This window comes from Leptinotarsa decemlineata, unplaced genomic scaffold (genome assembly GCF_025532065.1).
Source record: "Leptinotarsa decemlineata unplaced genomic scaffold, Ldec_3_MD MMD2_tig00001064_RagTag_RagTag, whole genome shotgun sequence".
NCBI lineage: Eukaryota > Metazoa > Arthropoda > Insecta > Coleoptera > Chrysomelidae > Leptinotarsa > Leptinotarsa decemlineata.
The window spans coordinates 1,237,655-1,257,035 of NW_027412558.1; the positions used below are offsets into that span (position 1 = coordinate 1,237,655).

Below are 19,381 nucleotides of genomic sequence, written 5' to 3' on the forward strand. Positions count from 1 at the left end.
ATTGCCCCCCCTTAGTCATGAGCTGGCGACGCCCTTGTTCATGAGCATAATATTTTCAACTTTGTTGCCTCTCCAGATAGATTTTTCCCAGTTTCGTGTTTGTTTTAATCCATAACCTGTCATTTTTAGCGTTCTTCTATGGTGAAAATGTAGAGTTGGCTACAGCAGACGGCACAGTGATGAAACGTCATCTGAAACTGGTTACGTCACACACATACGTCACAGAGATACGCCCATTCCAGGCCTTGCGACCACCCTTGAATCCGGTCCTGTTCAATCGTTATTCAACCACCAAGCCGGCAAGCTACATCCGCAGGTTCTATGCCGAATCTATTTCTCGTAACCCGGCAGTGACTTACTCAGCGTCGGGTGTAGGACGAGATTCGTCAGTCGTACGTTCGTTTGTTTTGCGTGCATCCCTATCTAGTGTGCTAATGTGCAACAAGTGAACGAGGGGCGGCAACCCAAAGAATAGTCGATATCTCCGGAGGAAAATCACGTGTCCAAGAATTTCGAAAAATAGCAGGTGAGGAGGGTGTTTCACACCGCCACTGTGTGTGACCAGCGTTAGTTCAATTGACGCTCTATTTCAGGCCATTACTCAATTTATTAGTTTCAATATTCGTTACGGGAATATTTAGGAGACTCGCGCGTCGAATATTGAAGCAGAAATCAATTTTTGTACGTGATGAAAATTGAATTCCGTTTCGTTCGGTGGGTGGTTAGGTTAGGTTCTGTTTGAGCTTTTGTTTTTAGGTACAAATGTGAAGACAGTTTACAAAATATTGCGTACAACTCTGAGTATTTCGGGGATTGGTGAAAATCTGAAAGACTATGATGAAACTGACTGACGATACTTGTTGAAAATCCATTATAACGTATTCAAAAAACACACTTTGATATGAGGTTTCCACTTGGAAGTTTACTGTACGTTAGAGAATAATGGACAACAATTTTTGGTAAATTTTCGTTATCTGGACACCCGGCGATTTTGAAAAAATTTTTGACTGTACTTACGTATTTTGATGCGTAGATTACGAATCCGAAAGAAAAAAGCGGCGCTCTCCCTTATTTAAAAAGTTACGGCCCTTCAAAGTTCAGAAAAGGGCAACTTTTCAGCCTTCTTTTTCACTAAATAAACTATTTAAAAACACAAGCATTTATTCACTAGGTCACCTTTACACCTTATTCCTCCTTCTTTAACACTTTTCACTTCAATAATCAACATTTTTCTTATAAAAAACTTAATTTAAAAACGAATGCTTCTCCTGGTGACATTATTCTATTTTTAGGTTAGTTACTAGTGACATTTCAGAAAAAAGCGGTTGGTATTTGTCGTCGCCTACTATTTCAAATTCGTAATACACCACCAAAAACCAATTTACGATCTAAAGAATGAAGGTAAAAAACATTTGAATTACTTCAGGAATATGGACTGCATCAGTCGTACCAACCATATCATTAACCTTAAAAACGTAAAATACAGTGATATGTAACCAAAAAGCAGCTCCGTACATTTTTTAACATTTTTATAAGAAACATGTTGATTATTGAAGTGAAAAGTGTTAAAGAAGGAGGAATAAGGTGTAAAGGTGACCTAGTGAATAAATGCTTGTGTTTTTAAATAGTTTATTTAGTGAAAAAGAAGGCTGAAAAGTTGCCCTTTTCTGAACTTTGAAGGGCCGTAACTTTTTAAATAAGGGAGAGCGCCGCTTTTTTCTTTCGGATTCGTAATCTACGCATCAAAATACGTAAGTACAGTCAAAAATTTTTTCAAAATCGCCGGGTGTCCAGATAACGAAAATTTACCGAACCACAAGTCTACTTGTATACTCCCGATCTATCCGATACTGATATAAATAATTATATGGTTTTTAATGAAATTACTCAAATTATTATTTGTACATCATACATCAACTCTCTATTAAAGTTGAAAATGGTTGAATGGTACGGCTAAAACGTTTTGTATCCAATCAAAAAGTATATTCTTTCCTCGCCTAATGAACATTGAATTTGAAAACACAAAATGAACTAGTTCAACACACATTCACCTTCCCTAATAAGAAAAATCAAAAATTATAATGGAGAACTTTAAGCAGGTGTAAATTCATTATATTTTTCCCGAAAAAAAAGATTTTAACCAACTAATAATTTTGTCTATAGTCTATAGTGACTGTTCCATCGGAGTACATCGTTAATCCTTAGCTCGCACAAGTTTCAACTTCTGAGGGTTGTCGTTCGTAGGGGTGCGACAGCTGTTTAACGGAAAAACAGATTTTTTTCAACATTATTGAGTCGGGGAAAAAGTATTTATTGGAGTTATACCTAAATGAATTGATGGATGATGACACTTAATTTTTACGATGCGCGATAACACCGTCACGCAAAACCGACACCCTGAAGTTATCTTCTTATTCTTCTTCTTCTTTCATTTATACAGCCGTTGGTTCTCAATCCTCGTCCGGGGGCGCAGCTGTCTTTCTCGAAGCAATGCTGCCACTCTAACTTTTTTCATTCATTTATGAACAGTTATATTGAGGTATACCGTTAATCGTTAGTATATAAGTATGTAGGTACCCCTATTCTTAATCTCTATTTTTTTAATTTGAGTATTATTTACAGGTAACATGTAGTGACAAAAAGCTTGCAGAATAATTTTGTAACGTTTCTTTTGGGACTGCTGTGAATATTTGATTCACTAACAAAATTGTTTTCACTAATTTAATAATTCCTTTCAAACAGTGTGTATGTAATAAACAAAATCAACGACCTCCAAATTTTCATTATCTAAGTATTACCCACATAATACTGATGTCACTCACCATTCGTGGGCCACAGTTTAAAGGCGACAACACTGTTAAAATAGAGATGACTTTGCCGAATTCATAACATTAAAATGTTACGAAGATTAGAATTATCTTTAAAAACCTGGGGGACATCAGATTCATCGAGGAATTCATGAACAATGTGTTGCTTAATATTGGTAGCTTTCATTACTGGGGTTGAAGAAATCAGAATTCAAATAAAAACTATTACTTTCGTACGATTCAGCATGTAATACTTCTTTTTTAACAGTAATGAAGAAGACAAAAATTATTTCAAAATGTTTCTATGTGGTTGAAGATGAAACTTAGTTTGTTTATATTACTGTAGGACTGTGCAATATGACTTTAGCGTGATAAACTAGTCGGTGCTCCTTTTGTAAGAAAAACTTATAGGTAGTAAAAACATTTTTAAAAGCAAGCTTTTATCAAGATGATACTCCTTGTTGACCGTAAGACCATGTGGCAAGAACTTCTGATGAACTACGCCACAGTAATCGAAAAAAAGTGAGCAAACTATTGACATTTAATCGAACTTGGCGTGCTTTTTTGGCCTTGGCTCTTCCACTGGGACGAGTGTTTGTGACTCATGAAATGTATTTTCACATTTTTTGGTTTCCGCACATTTTTTTATTGCTCACTCCATTTTAGCTTCCCAGAAAATATAATCAAAAAACACATTATGTAAATTATTGTATAGCCAATAACCCCTGGCGGTTGAGGCTTGAATAAAAAAATCGGCCACTGCACCATATTCTATACCTTTTTAAAAAGTTGTATTAGATATAAGTAACTAAAGATGCGGAAACTTACCGTAACGCCTTTCCTTTCTTCAGAGGTTTATTCAGGAAATGTAGGGTTATAACAAATTTCCAGTCTTCACTATAAACGGAACACTACCTATCACGTTTATAATTTGTTAAGAAATTTATTCCCGAATCAAATACAACTAATTCAATACAACTTTTCACGTGCTTCATTCAAAACAAGATCATAATAATCGATATTCTGGTCGAACATTCATCTAAAAAGCCTGAAAGTAGCTGACTATGACACATTGTCTTGGGTAAATCTGTTTATACTACAACTAAAACAGTAAAAACTACCAAAACAAGTTAAACGGTTGGCCATGTGTGACTAATGTTGGGTCACTGTTTACAATTCATGCAAAAAATGTAATGCACTCTCGTTTTTGTTCCGTTAAAAATGTTACTGGGTCATTAGATATTCAAAATCGATGTTTTTTGCATACTGTTTCAAAAACATGATTGAGTTTAAACGATAAAATGGAATAATTTTTCTTAAACTGGTGCTTAGGTATTGTAATGTAGGTATACCACAGAAACTGTGTTTATACTGTAAAGTTAACAAACGAATATTTTTGGCTAAATTTTACTTTATGGGATACTCACGGATTTTTCTGTGATGATACTACATGATGGTAGGAATTCAGGACACTTTTCATTTTCGGATTCAAATAGTTTGTTAAAGTTTGTATGACGTCATATTTTCCCTTTTTTTTCAAAGCAATAAACGATTGCAATTTAATATTTTTCCTTTTTTCAAAGCAATAAACGATTGCAATTTACATATTTTTTTATTTAACACAACTTTTTCCATATCATCGCACCTTTTTCTATCCCTTTTCAATCACTTATTGCCAAGTTTCCTGCAATTAGAATGAAATTCCATAATTTGTCAGGTGCACACAAATCACTTTTTATAAATTGCATTAAGTTTCACTATTCGAAAATACGTTCTTTTTAGAGTTTGGAGGCCAGGTTAGATGTTGAGGATACATAGTTTTTTTAAATTGTGAAGTAAGGTTACACTGAGTTAGGTTAGGTCGGGTTAGGTTAGGTTGAGTTAGCATGTGACAAATTATGAAATTTCAATCTAATTTCAAGAAACTTGGCTATAAGGGAATGAAAAGGGATAGAAAAAAGTGGAAAAAGATGTGTTGAATAAAAAATATGTGAATCGCAATCGTTTATTGCTTAAAAAATGGTAAAATATGATATCATGCAAACTTTTACAGGCTATATCTCGAAAACTAATTGAGTCCGACAAAAAATAAAAAGTGTTCTGAATTCCTATCATCACTTAGTGTCATCATCACAGAAACATTCGCGAAAATCCGTGAGTATCCCATGAAGTAAAATTTTCTCATGTTGTTCAACTACGAACTACCCAACAAAAGATTAAGAAAATTCAAAAGAGCAAAAGCAATAATCAGTAGAATATAAGCAATCGACTCGGGACCTACAAAAGGAGATACAATTGCAGCTGTTTCTTTCAAGAAAATGATGTTTTGCTGCTAGTTCATTTGGGATTTGTATTAATGACAGTCACTGACAAAAAGTTTAATAAAAAGCTATGTCATAACTCACCTATCTAATGTTAAATGAAGGTGTATTCATCGTTTCGGTGTTATTTCATTCAATTTCACAAGTTAGTACTTTTTCATACACTTCATTTTCTGTTAACTGTTATTGGAGTTGATCGTGCTGAAACGACATGTGACAACCAGTGTTACCAACCACGAAATAAAACTTAACCCACTTTCTCAAAATTAAATCAAAAAAATATATAGCTGCCTAGGTGAAGTATTTTTAGAGATATATAGAGGTTGTTTCGTTTAAAATAAGTCCGGGAGTGGATAGAATGACTAATTTTAAGCAACTTCTGTTCTATAATTTGTTTTTAAAAGTCGATACTTTATTTATTCGCGAGTGACATTTTTTCAATCAATTAAATTGCGCTGCAAGGCATTTTTTCGCGAATGACTCAAAAGTAACTATTTAATCGAAAAAAAAGTCTAGTAAAAATGAAGCAAACAAAATTATGGATTTAAGTGTCAGTAGATCAAATACAAACGGAATGACAGCTTATTGAAAATTGGTTATTCTTCGAACGCCAAAATTGAAAGTTTCAACTTGAAATAATTCAAATCGAAGCAATACGAAGAAACCGACCGGTATTTTTGACCAAAAACAAAACCGTTATCGTGCCTCAGCCACCGTATTCACCATATTTGCCCCCCTGCGACTTTTTTCGGTTCCCAAAATTGAAGAGACCCATGAAAGGATGGCGTTTTGCGACGATTGAAAAGATTAAAACCGAATCGCCGAGAGAACTCAAACGACATACCAAAAAATGCATATGAGAACTGCTTGAAGATTCGGAAAAACGCTGGAAAATGTTAATTCACCCTGTTTTTTGAACAGGCCTCGTATAGCTTTATAAGATGAATTGTTCATTCCTCATAAAACGTAAGTGACTAGTTTCCTAAAAAAGTTCTTATCAGAATTCACAAAAATGGCGTGACTGAATGAATGATAAACAATTTTGGTTGCGTATATGATAAAAAATTATTTCGATTGCTAATATAATATTGCTAGATTAATATCTCGCGTCTGTCTTGCTTTACTTTGTTATCTTTCTATGTAAACCATAATCCATGACACAATGGACTGAGTCAATAGGCAAATAGAAATACTACATAATGTTACTTGCGAATTTTCCATGAATGTTTATCTTGTTTATATTGATTCGTGGCTCTGCATCAATAGTAATAATAATGAAATCAGGATTTAGTTTCATCAGAGTACACTCTTCGGGTTGTATGAGGTATTGAATGAGATTCTCAGAAGGTCAATGAAGGCTTTCGTTCTGATATTATGTCGCAAATTTGAAAAGACTTATTGTACTTTTCGTCATCGGTTGTTGAAGATAGTGATAGTGATAATCCGTAGAAAAGAATAGAGTCACTAATTGTTTTATATTGCATTCGTTGATGAAACGTCTGTAAGTCATATGACGTCAAACGTGACTGCTTTGAGTTTTTTATGCTATTCTAGGACGTGTCCATACGGTTTCCTTTATTGACTTGTGTTATGAGTTTGATGGTTTCTGGTGAGGGAAAGTTATGTTTGTTTTGTATGGCGTGTGTTGCGAGGTTTGATTTATATGCTATTGTGTTTATGTATGCTTCTTATCCCCTCTTCTCTCTTTCCGCTTCCTTGGTTTTGGCGGGAGATGACCGTTTGGCGGGAGTTGGTCGTTTTTCGCTTGATTAGAGGTTTCCATATGTTACGTATCTCTACGCTAGCTTGACTAAATGCGTTGTTGCACAACATATACGTGGCTTCATTTCAGGGTTATCAAATTAATTTATATTATATTAGACAATGGAAGTCCGAACTGATGAAATAGTTTTTTCTTGGTTTGACCGATATAGAGTGTGTTGCAGTCTAAGCATTGCATGCTGTACACTCCGTTTAGGTTTTTGTTTATCAGATGTAGCTTCAACAAAATGGCCGTTATCAATTGTTAACGTCATGACATATTATACATACACAACCACATTTTCCCAGGGTGTACCTGCCTTTTACCTTAGGTAATGCTTTATCGCTGTTTTCAATTCTAAGACCACTGTAAAAATACCAATAATTTTTTTTTATTACTCAGTTGATTTCTAAAACTGAAAATTCCATTTCAGAGACTTAAAATGATGGATTTGGAAGGAAACCAGCTTATATTGGGTGATTTTGTTCCCGGCCCTTTGGACCACTACAGGAAACAAGCGAGGTTTGACTGGAAGAAACTGAAACTATTTTTCGAAGATGAGGAGCTACTCAAAATGAGGGTATGATGAGCAATACTAGAAATTTTATGGAATAATTTCAATGACGGTGTTTTTACGGAAGGTTTCACTAGTTTAACTGATAACTTTGCTATATAATTTCACAATAGCCAGAGCAGATCCAGACGAAGTATTTACATCATTGTTGAACTTCAATTCACCTCGTTCTAAGACATTCTGCTTTCTATAACTCAATTTCGATCTTCTTAATTATAATAGTAGCTACGACAGTATATTTTTGTTTTGGGTACATCACAAATTCGAAAGTTACTTCACCAACGATTGTATACAGAATAAAACATAAAATCAAATTGAAGTTTCTGTTTTTGCATATTCAAATATGTGTATTGACCTTGTTAAGTGATGCGACCCCATGGTTGCCAACGGCGGTAAAATAATGACATTCGACATTTGCTAATAAATAAATAACCTATCTTTCTGAGTTCCTTCTGCATTTTCATTTTTCGTAAATGAGAAACTGATTTCCAGAATATGGCCAAAAAGAGATTTCCAGTCGTCCTATATGAAGTTAGGGCTCCCGAATGAAGAATCAGCTAAAAAGAAATATAAGATGGTCTGTCCCAATTATGTCCCCAAAAGGAAAATGCAGAAGGAACTCAGAAAGATAGGTTATTTATTCATTAACAAATGTAAAATTAATATTACTGGAGTTTTTTTTCCAACACCAAATCGTTATTTTTAACACTTCGACACGTGTTTCGATCACCAAGTGATCATCTTCAAAGAGGAAGATTAAAACTTCACACGTGCGGAAGTGTTAAAAATAACGATTTGGTGTTGGGAAAAAACTCCAGTAATATTCATTACTACACCAAAGGTTCCAAACAGTGCATCATAAATGTAAAATTGTCAAATGTCATTATTTTACCGCAGTTGGCAACCATGGGGACTTGTATGTCTTTTTTTTTCGTGGGAACACAAAACCACAACAATCTTATATAATCTAGAAATATTTCTGTATACATCATTGAAACTCTCATGATTCTCAGCTGCGTGTGTGGAAATGCCTGGAAAAAGACCCGCTGTTCCACCGACCGAACGTCGAGCTACTTACAGACCAGAAAAAAAGAAGAACAGCTTTACAGTTGAGGAGATACATAGACCACAAACTCGCCAACGTGGATCTGAATACGCCTTTCAGAAAAAGGGTTTGTATAAATATTTTCGGCATAATATATGATGAAACATAACGGATTTGTTCAGTGTTAGATAGCGATTTTTGCATCTAGGCCGTAAAGCATAATTATTGGTTTTTCATAACTTTTTCATTTACTTTTGTGCTCACCTGTCATTTTCTTCTTCTCATTTGTCACAGAACCATATTTGCGCAGTTTACTATTTCTACTCATATACACAGACAGGGTTGCCACTTTTATTACTTATTAATAGTAATAGATTACTATTAGATATTTTTATTACGTTACCGAACACAAAAAACCGATATGGAGGCGAAAGCCTAACAACTATGAAATAAATCAACTCGTCTAAGATCAACTTACTTAATGAAGATTCATTAATATCACGTTGTGAAAAACAAACTGTAATTTTAGACTCGATTATTCAATATTACATGAAAGTCAGTATTGATATTTTCGTTTTGATTACTTATATCTCCGTTTTTGACTCATTATTTTTCTCAGACTAGGTTGCTCTTAGCCTGTAATGAAGCCTTTGCCTCCACATTTCCGGATGCGTCAGTAAAATTGGCGCTAGGGTTTGGACTCTTCAGTAACACCATAGCTACTTTGGGAACGGAAAAACATCAGCACTACGCTTATGCAGGTAATGAGGTATGTAGTAGTATCGATAGAATTATAATTAATCATAATAATGGCAATGAAAATGATTATGAACAACAGTTTTATGCATAGGAACACAAAAAAAAGCCTACAATAGATGTATATCTTCTAGGCCATGAAAAATATATCAATACACCATAATCACATTTGTTTGTGAAGAAAAGCTATAAAAACTTTTGCATTTAATATTCGATTCGAAAGAAACTTCACTAATTCAGTCGATTGATTGCCATTATTATTATTACCATTGTGAGTATGCTGAAATAATTTTGGAATAATCAACAACAAGGTAAGTGATTTTCCAAAATGTTTTAATAGACGATTTTTACATTTATCACGGAATATAATCTAAAGAACTGCATTATCATTTATATTATTATTATTCCAGATGTTATCGTGTTTGGCGCTCACAGAAATTTCTCATGGAAGTAATACAAAGCTAATGAGAACCACAGCCACCTTCGATCCAAAGACCCAGGAATTTATTATTAACACACCTGATTTTGAAGCAGCCAAATGTTGGGTAGGAAATTTAGGTAATACAAAGTTGACCTTGAATATATATACACATTATTCCTGTTACTTTCTCCAATCAGGCTGTAGATGTGGCGCCCAACGTGGGGCGATTGCAATTCAAAAATACATCGCCTGAAGCTGTTTGAAACGACAGTATCTTTCATTTATTATAGATGCAGTAATTTGTTTATTATGTTCGAAAAGATTTATATTGAATTAGCATGTACAGTTTTTTCATGTTTCTTTCTGAAAGAGGCCATGGCTCCCTATCATTAAAATCTTCAGACGTAAACGCACACTGAAAAGGGATTACTGAATGATTGTTCCGTCAATATGTCATTTCAAATACTCATCAGATTTTTCAAATGAACTCTTTTTTCTTCCTCAAGGAATTCAATGCATATATGCGTTACTTTTCGCGCAGCTGCACACCAAAGGTCAGTGTCACGGATTGCATGCTTTCGTCGTTCCGATAAGAGATCCAAAGACTCTCCTACCTTATCCAGGAATCGTAGTCGGAGATATGGGCGAGAAAATAGGACTGAGTGGAATTGATAATGGGTTAGTTTCGCATACAACTCGTCAAAACTATATTCATTTCATACACTGTTTGTTCCAGCTTCGTTATGTTCAACAACTATAGAATACCAAAAGATAACCTGCTGAACAGGACTGCAGATGTCACCCCTGACGGGGAGTACGAAAGCAGTTTTACCGACCCAGGGAAGATACTTGGGGCAGCTTTGGAGAATCTTTCGATGGGGCGTGTTGGTATAATGCAAGAAAGTTCTAACAACCTCATCTGTGCAGTTACCATCGCTGTTAGATATGCCGCTGTTAGGAAGCAGTTCGCTCCAAATGGAGACGGGAATGTCAACACTGACGAGTTGCCTATCATTGAATATCAACTGCACGTGAGTAAAGATCTTCAAAAGTAAAGATGTGTTAATTTAGTAGAATGACTCATTCAAATTCTGAAGATTCTCTTACCTCATCCAGATATCATTTACATCACTATATTTCGATTTTATTCAATACTGATTCACATTATTCACGTCCACCAACGTATACCGTCGCTTCATATAAAATCACCGCGGAATGCTTGTGATGTTAATTTGATAGGTGCGCCATTCAAAACACTTTTCAATTATTTATCTCCGGATAATGCTGTCTTAGTTATAAATCATCCAGTTGACTAGGAAAAGAGTTTTAGTCCACATTCAGGGCAGGGCTTTCAACCTTTTTGTTTTAGGGCTAGTCATAAAAGAGCTCTAAAACAACGCATTTTAAACTTATCACTTCAACCATTTTCTTCAAAAAATTATTTAAATACTTGAAAAAGAGGAATGAAATAATGCATTCAACATGTAAAGGGATTCTTTTCTATTTCACCATTTGGCAACATCGGTTATAGCTAATAAAGGCCAATGAATATGTTACCTGTATGAGACAAAGATGACATATTTCAGAGGCGTGCTGTTCTTTTTACTTATGTTCCGAGTTCCGAGACATTCTGTGACATATGACCCCCCATGCCCCCTCCCGGGTTGAGTGCCCTGAAGTAGAAGCTTCCCCCCCAGCTATTTAGCAAGAAGAACTTACTACCCCACTCCATCCACCCCCGCTCTCCGAGCGGTCCTCAACTTACTGATGGGCAACTTCAGCAAGATTGACATCTGACCTCTTTTGGTCGAAAGTCAGCCTTTAGGTGCTATTCTTTCGCGATCGGTAAAAAATGATTTGTCTGACTATTCCTAACTGAATTTTTGCATGGGGGCCCCCAAAAACTAACCGGCGGCTATTGCTATTAACGTCGGGTGTTCCTCAGTGAATCTAAGGATAATTGGATCGCAGTCGAGTTGTTTTGCGGTGAACTTGCTGAAAGAAAATCTGATTAGTATGCTTACCGGAGTCGCCTGACGGCGACTCGTGGGGCGGTCGTTGGTTTTGCTTAGTCAGCCTTGGATGTTTGTCCCTTTCTTGGAACCTGGGGTCAAACATCTTCAACGCATCGTGTAGATCGCGTAGCGCTGGGTTGTTGTGCCATCTTGACATATGACCTAACCCATCTTCCTCTATATAAATAAATAACAAAACAACTGTTGTTTATGTGGCTTGTGGAGGTGGTATTGAACTATAATTTATATTTTGCCTTAATTGTTGATTTATAAAGATAATTTTCCTTTTTTAAAGTAGAATATCTAGTTATGTATAAATTATTTCAACTTGATATAGGCGCTGTTGCCAATATGTGAATTAGAAACAAATCCCTTTAAAAATTAAAACCCAACATTTGAAACATCAATTTGAATACTTTTTGAAGTGTATTTGAAAAACTTATGGATTAAACTCAACTTCATTTTGTTCAAACTTGCATTTGCTGTAATAACCTAAATTGAGGAACATTCCCCATTACCGCGGAAAAAGACTCAAAGCTCTCTGAGACCAGTTCCTGTAGGAGTAAGTTGGATTTGAATCTCTGTAGGTTATAAACATGGTCTCGCGAAGTTTAGGTATTCCTCACAGACGGCATATTTAAAAAAAAACAGTGTTTTCCTACATACCTAACTTTATGAAATAACTCTCATTAGAAATGTATTTCCAGCAATGGCGACTGTTTCCCCACATGGCGGCAGCTGCAGTCCTGAGAGTTTTTGTAAATGAATTTACGGAAACATATCTATCAGTTGTAGAAAAATCTGCAACCTCGGTTGAGCTAGAACACTTGGTAAGTACTTGAGAGTGAAATTTAGGACGAGCAATTAAGTATAATAATTGATTTGGAGTCTGAGAAATACCTATCTGAATCTGTAGAGTAGGAAGGGCACAGGACATGCCTGACAATCTCATCTTCCTGTTCACACATCCTACATATTGTGGAGGTGTTTCCGTAGTTAACACTGGCCAGAAATCCTACTGTTAAGCGTAGATTTTTCCTGGTCATCGCCAGATATTTCTTCGGCGCCAGCTTTCCAGGATCGCCCAAGGTGATCCTGGCAAGATTGCATCTCTTGATTCCATCCCATCTCTTTAGTGATTGAGCATGGGTGTAACATTTGACTAGTTTCGCAATTGTCGAAGTCATCAGGCCGTAGTCTGGGTCCTAAAATTCTTAGTCCAGCCGCTTCCTAGGCTGAAGAGTCGGCAATGCGATTACCTTTACTCCAGTCGTGCCCTTTAACCCACCTCAGGAAAATGTTATTATCTACCGAGGCTTTAGCTAAATCTTGGTGACACCCTGATACTAGCCCTGAGGTTACACGTTGTCTGTTCAAAGCTAATAGGGCTTGTCTGCTGTCAGTGCAGATTATGTTTGTGCCAGAAATTCCTTTTCTGGTTATTTCTTTTGTGGCGTTTGAGTTACCAGCCAGTTCTGTTTGGGCCACGCCGGTATTTTTTCCCGTTCCCCACTTAATCCTTAAGCTTAGTGTGAGAAATACCTAATTGATATTATTAATTAATGCCTTGTCAGTTCCAATTGAGTCAACCCGATTTTTCAGAGCCAAATGGTGTCAGAAATCCACGCGCTAGTCTCCAGCGCCAAACCACTCATCACTTGGTCCTGTCGAGACGCCTGTCAGGAGTGCAGAGAAGCCTGCGGCGGACACGGCTTTCTCAAGGCTGCTCGCCTGGGAGAACTCCGCAGCACGGTAGACCCCTGCGTGACCTACGAGGGAGACAATAACGTGCTGGTGCAGCAGACGAGCAACTGGCTGCTGAGGCAGTGGCAGAGCGTTACTACTGAGGAACGGTTATCCTCCCCCTTGGAAAGTTGTAAGTTCTTCGTCGACCACGACCGGATACGCAGGAGGAGGGGTAGTGTTAGGACGAAGGAGGACGTGCAAAATAGAACGTGTGAGTAGAGTTGATTTTTGAATAGAGTATTTCCAATTTTTATTTAGATCAAAATACATTTTTAAGGGAGTATTTCCGTGAAAGCATAAACGTATATAGGAATGTAGGCTTCCACGACTGGCGTCAATTTTTTGGTTGGTTGCAGTTGGAACGTTTGGAGATTGTGACCAAAGAACACCAGGGCAAAACCTGGAAAACAACCAAAACAAAGCATAAACCTGATGTGGAAAGACAATAGTCTCCGCCTCCACCTCCTGATTCGTCCACAAAAACATGCCTTTCGTACCTCTAGTTCTTTTCATCGATTTCTGTAGAAAGAAACGTCGCATTGCAAATTGGTTCATATCACATTATAATCAATATGAAACAGTATTGAAAGTTCCTCTGCCTTTTTTCATATCGACAAAATGGTTAACGTTTTCGCGACCGAGGTGTTTATGGATTTCTATTACTCGTACCAGTCTACTATGCCCCCTGGTTGGGGGCAATTAGTTTCGTGTTTTCAAACAGAATTCTGTGGTTTCCTTTACTGAGTGCGTATTCTGCCGTTGTCCATTTGACCTAGTCTGCAGTTTCTTTCATGGTCCTTTCGCCTTGTTCCCATAGATCATTTCATGGATCCAAAGTATACCTTCCCACAACTGCACGGTATGCGATATAACCCTGCTGCTGATATTGAGTTATTTTTGTCTTAAGTCTCTCTCTCTCTATTTTGGATGATCCACCCCGGCCTCCAACCGGCGTGAATGGGAGAACTATTTATTTTAATACACAACAATTTTTATTAACACTATTATTTTTACGATTTCTAGCTCGTTATCAAAAGGCGGACATTTATAACACAAAATGAATTCCGTCTCCAATAATGGCGTCCGCGTACCTTCTTTGTGGACGGAACTCCTTTGTCTTAAGTCGACCTGAGGCTTTGTTGTATCTTCTTGGTGAGTTCATGAACGTTTTAATGTGTTTCCCCAAAATTTTTCTAAATCTGTCTATGATCCTATAAGAATATATGGTAGATCTATAGAGTAGGGAGGGTGAGTGTCGGCCCACATCACTCCCGAGGAGTTCTCCTCCTAGGTCATTGTCCATCCTGTCCTTTCCAGGAAGGTGACCTTCCACCTCAGGATGTTATTATCTACCGAAGCTTTGGCTAAATCTTGGTGGCTCTCTGTGCTAGCCCTGAGGTAACACGTTGTCTGTCCAAGGCTAACAGGTCTTATCTACTATCAGTGCAGATTGTTATGTTTTTGCCAGAAATTACTTTCCTGGTTATTTCTTTTGTGGCTATTTCTTTTGTGGCGATTGAGATACCAGCCAGTTCTGTTTGAACCACGCTGGTATTTTTTCCCATCCTGAGCCTTCTTTGGTTTTCGAGCCGTCTATATATATGCGTATTGCATTTGTAGCATCTGACTCTTTTATTTGTATTTTGTAGGGTTTATTAAATACAAACCAGGGTTCAATTGCATCACTGGATGCATGTGGTAGATATGCATGTTCAACTTTCTGAGCTTCCTCTCCGTTTTGAATCGTGAAACTCCTTCCTCAGTTTCATGGCCTTGTTAATCTCGGGTACACTGTATCCATTCGATCTCAAGGTGACTTGGAGATGTTCCAGTTCTTCTTCTACATGCTCTGACTCACAAATTCTTCGAGTCCGTTCAGTTAAAGTAGAGATGACTCTCTCTTTTGTCTAGGATGGTGGTTTGATAGTGCGTGCAGGTACCTATCCGTATGAGTGGGGGTTTCGGTACACATTGTGAGTTAGTCTAGCACTCGTCGAACGATGTGGTGCTACGGTAATCGAAGAAGACAATAAGCAAAACTATGACATTTGATATCATACTTTCGTGCTTTTTTGGTATTGGCTCTTCCATTGTGACGATTGGACTTTGGTTTCGAAGTCACAACCATATATCCATGATTCATCACTAGTTATGGCCCTTCCAAGCAAATCTAGATCGCCGTTGACGTCACTCAACAACTCCTTAGCAATGCTCAGGCAAGGAATGAATTTTGGAAAAAGATGTCAATGTTTGTATCTAGAAATATAACCATAATCTCTTCTCGTTTTCAGTCATCGAAGAATCCTACCAGTGGCTAATCATCTACCTAGTAAGAGAGACTGAAAACAAGCAGAATGAAGTAATCGGCAGGGGGCTCGATAAATTCACAGCCCGAAACGAATCCCAGGTATATCGAGCGGCAGTTCTGTCAAGAGCATATGCGGAATACACTGCCCTACGATACTACTGGTCCAAAGTTGGCACAGCAAATAAAGAGTTGTTCTCTGCCCTAGCGAATCTGGGGGCCCTGTACGGACTGAGCTGCCTGGACAAACATTTGGTATATTTTTACCAAGGAGGCTATGCGCAGGGGCCCGAGTTTTCCAAAAGCGTCAAAGATGGTATTCTGGATCTGTGCGGTAAACTGAAACCGGACTGTTTGGGGGTTATCGACGGATTGGCCCCTCCTGATTATGTAGTGCATTCTGTACTGGGGAAATCTGATGGAAAGGTAAGCACAGAAGTATAATAAAAAAGTGAAAAATTATTCAATACACAAACCCATATTTCTTTATTCACATATTTTAACAGATTGATTTGTTTAAACTGTTTCTTTCTGTCATTGGTGTACATCGATGAATTTCGTCAGTTACATCGAAATCAGAGCCGAAGAATCTGATAGATTATTGTCAGTTGTCAACTGTCAACCAGTAGTAGAGGCTTGTTAAGGTTATGTACATGAAAAGAAAGTTCAAATTTGGAGGTATTTTGAGTTTTTCTTTGCAAATAGTGGTGCGTCATGCTCAGAATGCTAGTTAGCATTGGTGACAAAAAAAAAATTGAAAATGTTTCGTTTCATCTCTGAAACAGCATTCTATCAGCTTGACTTCGATATTGATTGAAGTTTTGGTACCTGGAATATTTCATTACTGCTTAGAGTTTTTTTTAAGAAGTGAAACTGTAGTTTGATACATATCCTATTTGTCTTAGTTGAATTATTCCAAAAAAGTCATAGAAAATGTCAGTCGATTTAGACCCGAAAATTTTAAAGTGGCAACACTGAATAGGGGTACTGGAAACGTCCATTATAGTCACGCTTTTGATAACAGATTCGATGTTGTCGTGTTATCATTTGGTTATTAATCAATTGCTCATTGCAGATGCTTCTTATTACAGCATGTTTAAAACAAATAGTCTCGAAAGAATTGACACCCCAAACAGTTGAATAGCTGCTTGAACATATTCGGGAATAAAACAGTTCTCTTGTTACTATTTGGATTTCCTTCCTACCATTTTTTTTACAAAATTAACTCAACAAATGGCGATATATAAACAAATAATATTATTAGTTTTGAAAATACAGGTGACAAGTTTATTGTCAACGGTCCATTTTCATAGTTATTGTCAACTGAAAATTTTGTTAGTTATTGACAACTATCAATTTTCATGTTTATTGTCATATGTCAATTTTCATGCTTATTGTCAACTGTCAGTTCAATACAATGAAATTTGGCAAACAGTATTTTTATAATACATCCCCCGTCATTCCTCGTTTGAGACGGCTTCAGTAGAAATGGCTTCATTTGAAATTCGTTATTTTTTTGTTTTCAAAAAACACTTCAATGTGAGATTTCTACTTGAAAGTTTACAAAACTGCGACACGTGTTACGCAATAGAATAGCATCTTTAGGCATCTTTGGGATGTATGGTCTGCATATGGCTTTTCGAAGGGCTTCGCTGGATAACACAAGTTCTTGAGAATTTTGTAGGCATTCTCTGTTATGGAGGTAATTAAAATCAAAGTTTTTCTATCATCTTCTACCTTATTGGCATTCAAAGACTGGTCGAGCTGTTCAGAAAAAATTTCTCAGTCGTCACCTACATCAAAATTATTAATGTTGGATACATTTCCAGTGTACACCACTGTAACATCCGGAACAGTACTCATTTTCGTTGTATTGGAGAAATGTGGTTACCCAACCTCAACGTGATAAAACAATATCAGACCTCCGTCCGAAAAAAAAATATATTGCTGCAGTTCCTTCTTGACAACCAATTTATCTCGTCGCCAAATAATTGTTGTATCTCAAGTGAGATGCCGATGAAACTTTTGAATAAATCACACAGCAAAACTTCAACATGAACACTTTATTTCTCTACCAGACTTCGACCTTTCACAAGAATGACAATTTTGCACCAACATAATCAATGTTACCAACCCAGTGTTGCCAACTGAATGAACTATAAAGTCGCTTCACATGAACCAAAATTCCGCTACACTGCTCCATATACCGCTACGCTTGTATAGCTAACGCAATCAGGTCGCGCATGCGCCTTATACAAAATTAAATACCACAGAACTTAGTTTGTAGTTTGTGTGCCGTTCAGATACCACAAAACTGAACTGTCACTAATGTCAGGAATCAGGATCGTGTTAATTTTCAACCGTGCAACTCAGTAGATGGTGCCTAATTTTCTAAATTTATAACAGTCAATTTTTGAAAGCTGTCGTCTCGACCAAATATTTCTTAGGTTGAAATAATGATTTTGAAAAGTAAAAATAAATATCAATTTGTTCACGTAGGTAAAGTCACACTGAGCTCTTGAACGATCATTCGCGACAGGTCTAATTCATCTTTTCAAGTTGGAATCAGACGAAGAATTTTTGTATTTTATTTTAACATGTTCCGTTCCCGTAAATTTTAACTGCGGTTGCTCTTTCGCCCGAGCTACAATCAGATGAACTATCTTCCATTTCCACTGTAATTTGTTCCATATAATTTATAATACTCGAGACAGTCGAGACTTTGTTTCAAGATATTGGAGGTTATATGGTTTAAGATATGAATGAAAATATCCAAAAATATTCTTCTTCTCTTTCATCATGTAATGGCCTCAGCTACTAAGACCATAAGTGGCAGCTGTCAGCTTTGAGTGCTGTCCCCTGCATCTTCTTCTTCCATATTTTTTCCAATATTGATCAATCGTATCTAGAAAATTCCGCTACAGTAGCGGAATTCCGCTACGGTTGGCAACTCTGTGCCAACCTTACCCTAAGAAATATTCAATATGCTACAAGTTCTATCAAATTTTCTATGGTATCTAAAATATTATTTTTTTGTAGTTATATGAAAACCTTAAAGACCTCTTGATGAACAGCCCCGGCGCTACGTCACGACCGGAATGGTGGCAGGAAATAGCCAACGATACTTCGAAGCCCCCCATACTCCAAAACAAGCTCTAGTACAATTCCAAAGCATTAACCAAAGAAGAATTACGGGTTAAACTTCCACGAGGATGCATTCGACGGTCAATAGTCTACCAAATACATACGGATTGTTATTTTTGTAAATTATATATTTTTAAATATACTTGTACGTCGGTCCAGTGGATAGGGAGATCAAAATCCCTAATCTTGCATTTACAAATAAAACTTTCATCAGAACATGAGTGTTTTTAATCCAGCTGCGGTAAATTGAATTGTCAACAAATGCATAATAAAAAATAATTTATAGATTTAAAAGTATATAAAGTGTTGAGAAATCAAGTCAAGTGCAACATTTGACGGAACAAATTGACATAAAAAAAATGTAGGAAACTTCTGAAGAAAGAAATAATAAAGACTCTCTCTCTATTTTGGATGGTCGTTGCTTCCTATCTTCAGGCGTATATGACCAATGCTCCTCTTGTTGGTTGACAGGAGCTTCGTCGGGG

The 19,381-nt window shown here is 36.8% G+C and overlaps 1 protein-coding gene across 4 annotated transcripts; it reads left to right on the forward strand.

Annotated features, from left to right (window-relative positions):
* The first annotated feature begins 284 nt into the window (after positions 1 to 284).
* LOC111504524 (peroxisomal acyl-coenzyme A oxidase 3) lies at positions 285 to 19,112 on the forward strand. Of its 4 annotated transcripts, none has more exons than XM_023159096.2 (11): positions 285 to 526; positions 7,324 to 7,470; positions 8,478 to 8,636; positions 9,129 to 9,278; positions 9,676 to 9,823; positions 10,193 to 10,364; positions 10,423 to 10,717; positions 12,409 to 12,531; positions 13,304 to 13,658; positions 15,739 to 16,178; positions 18,792 to 19,112. In XM_023159096.2, exons 2-11 carry the CDS (start codon positions 7,333 to 7,335, stop codon positions 18,909 to 18,911), a joined length of 2,100 nt encoding a protein of 699 aa, XP_023014864.2. In that variant the 5' UTR covers positions 285 to 526; positions 7,324 to 7,332; the 3' UTR covers positions 18,912 to 19,112. The 4 variants fall into 4 exon arrangements, with proteins under 4 accessions (XP_023014864.2, XP_023014871.2, XP_074031599.1 ...); XM_023159103.2 differs by lacking the exon at positions 285 to 526 and adding an exon at positions 6,447 to 6,629; XM_074175498.1 differs by lacking the exon at positions 285 to 526 and adding an exon at positions 6,716 to 6,737.
* The last annotated feature ends 269 nt before the right edge of the window (positions 19,113 to 19,381 follow it).

Coding starts and splice junctions, on each gene's coding strand:
- LOC111504524 (XM_023159096.2), top strand. CDS start 7,333: ATGATGGATTTGGAAGGAAACCAGCTTATATTGGGTGATTTTGTTCCC. Junction 7,471..8,477: donor AGGAGCTACTCAAAATGAGG/GTATGATGAGCA, acceptor CATGATTCTCAG/CTGCGTGTGTGGAAATGCCT. Junction 16,179..18,791: donor TGGGGAAATCTGATGGAAAG/GTAAGCACAGAA, acceptor ATTTTTTTGTAG/TTATATGAAAACCTTAAAGA.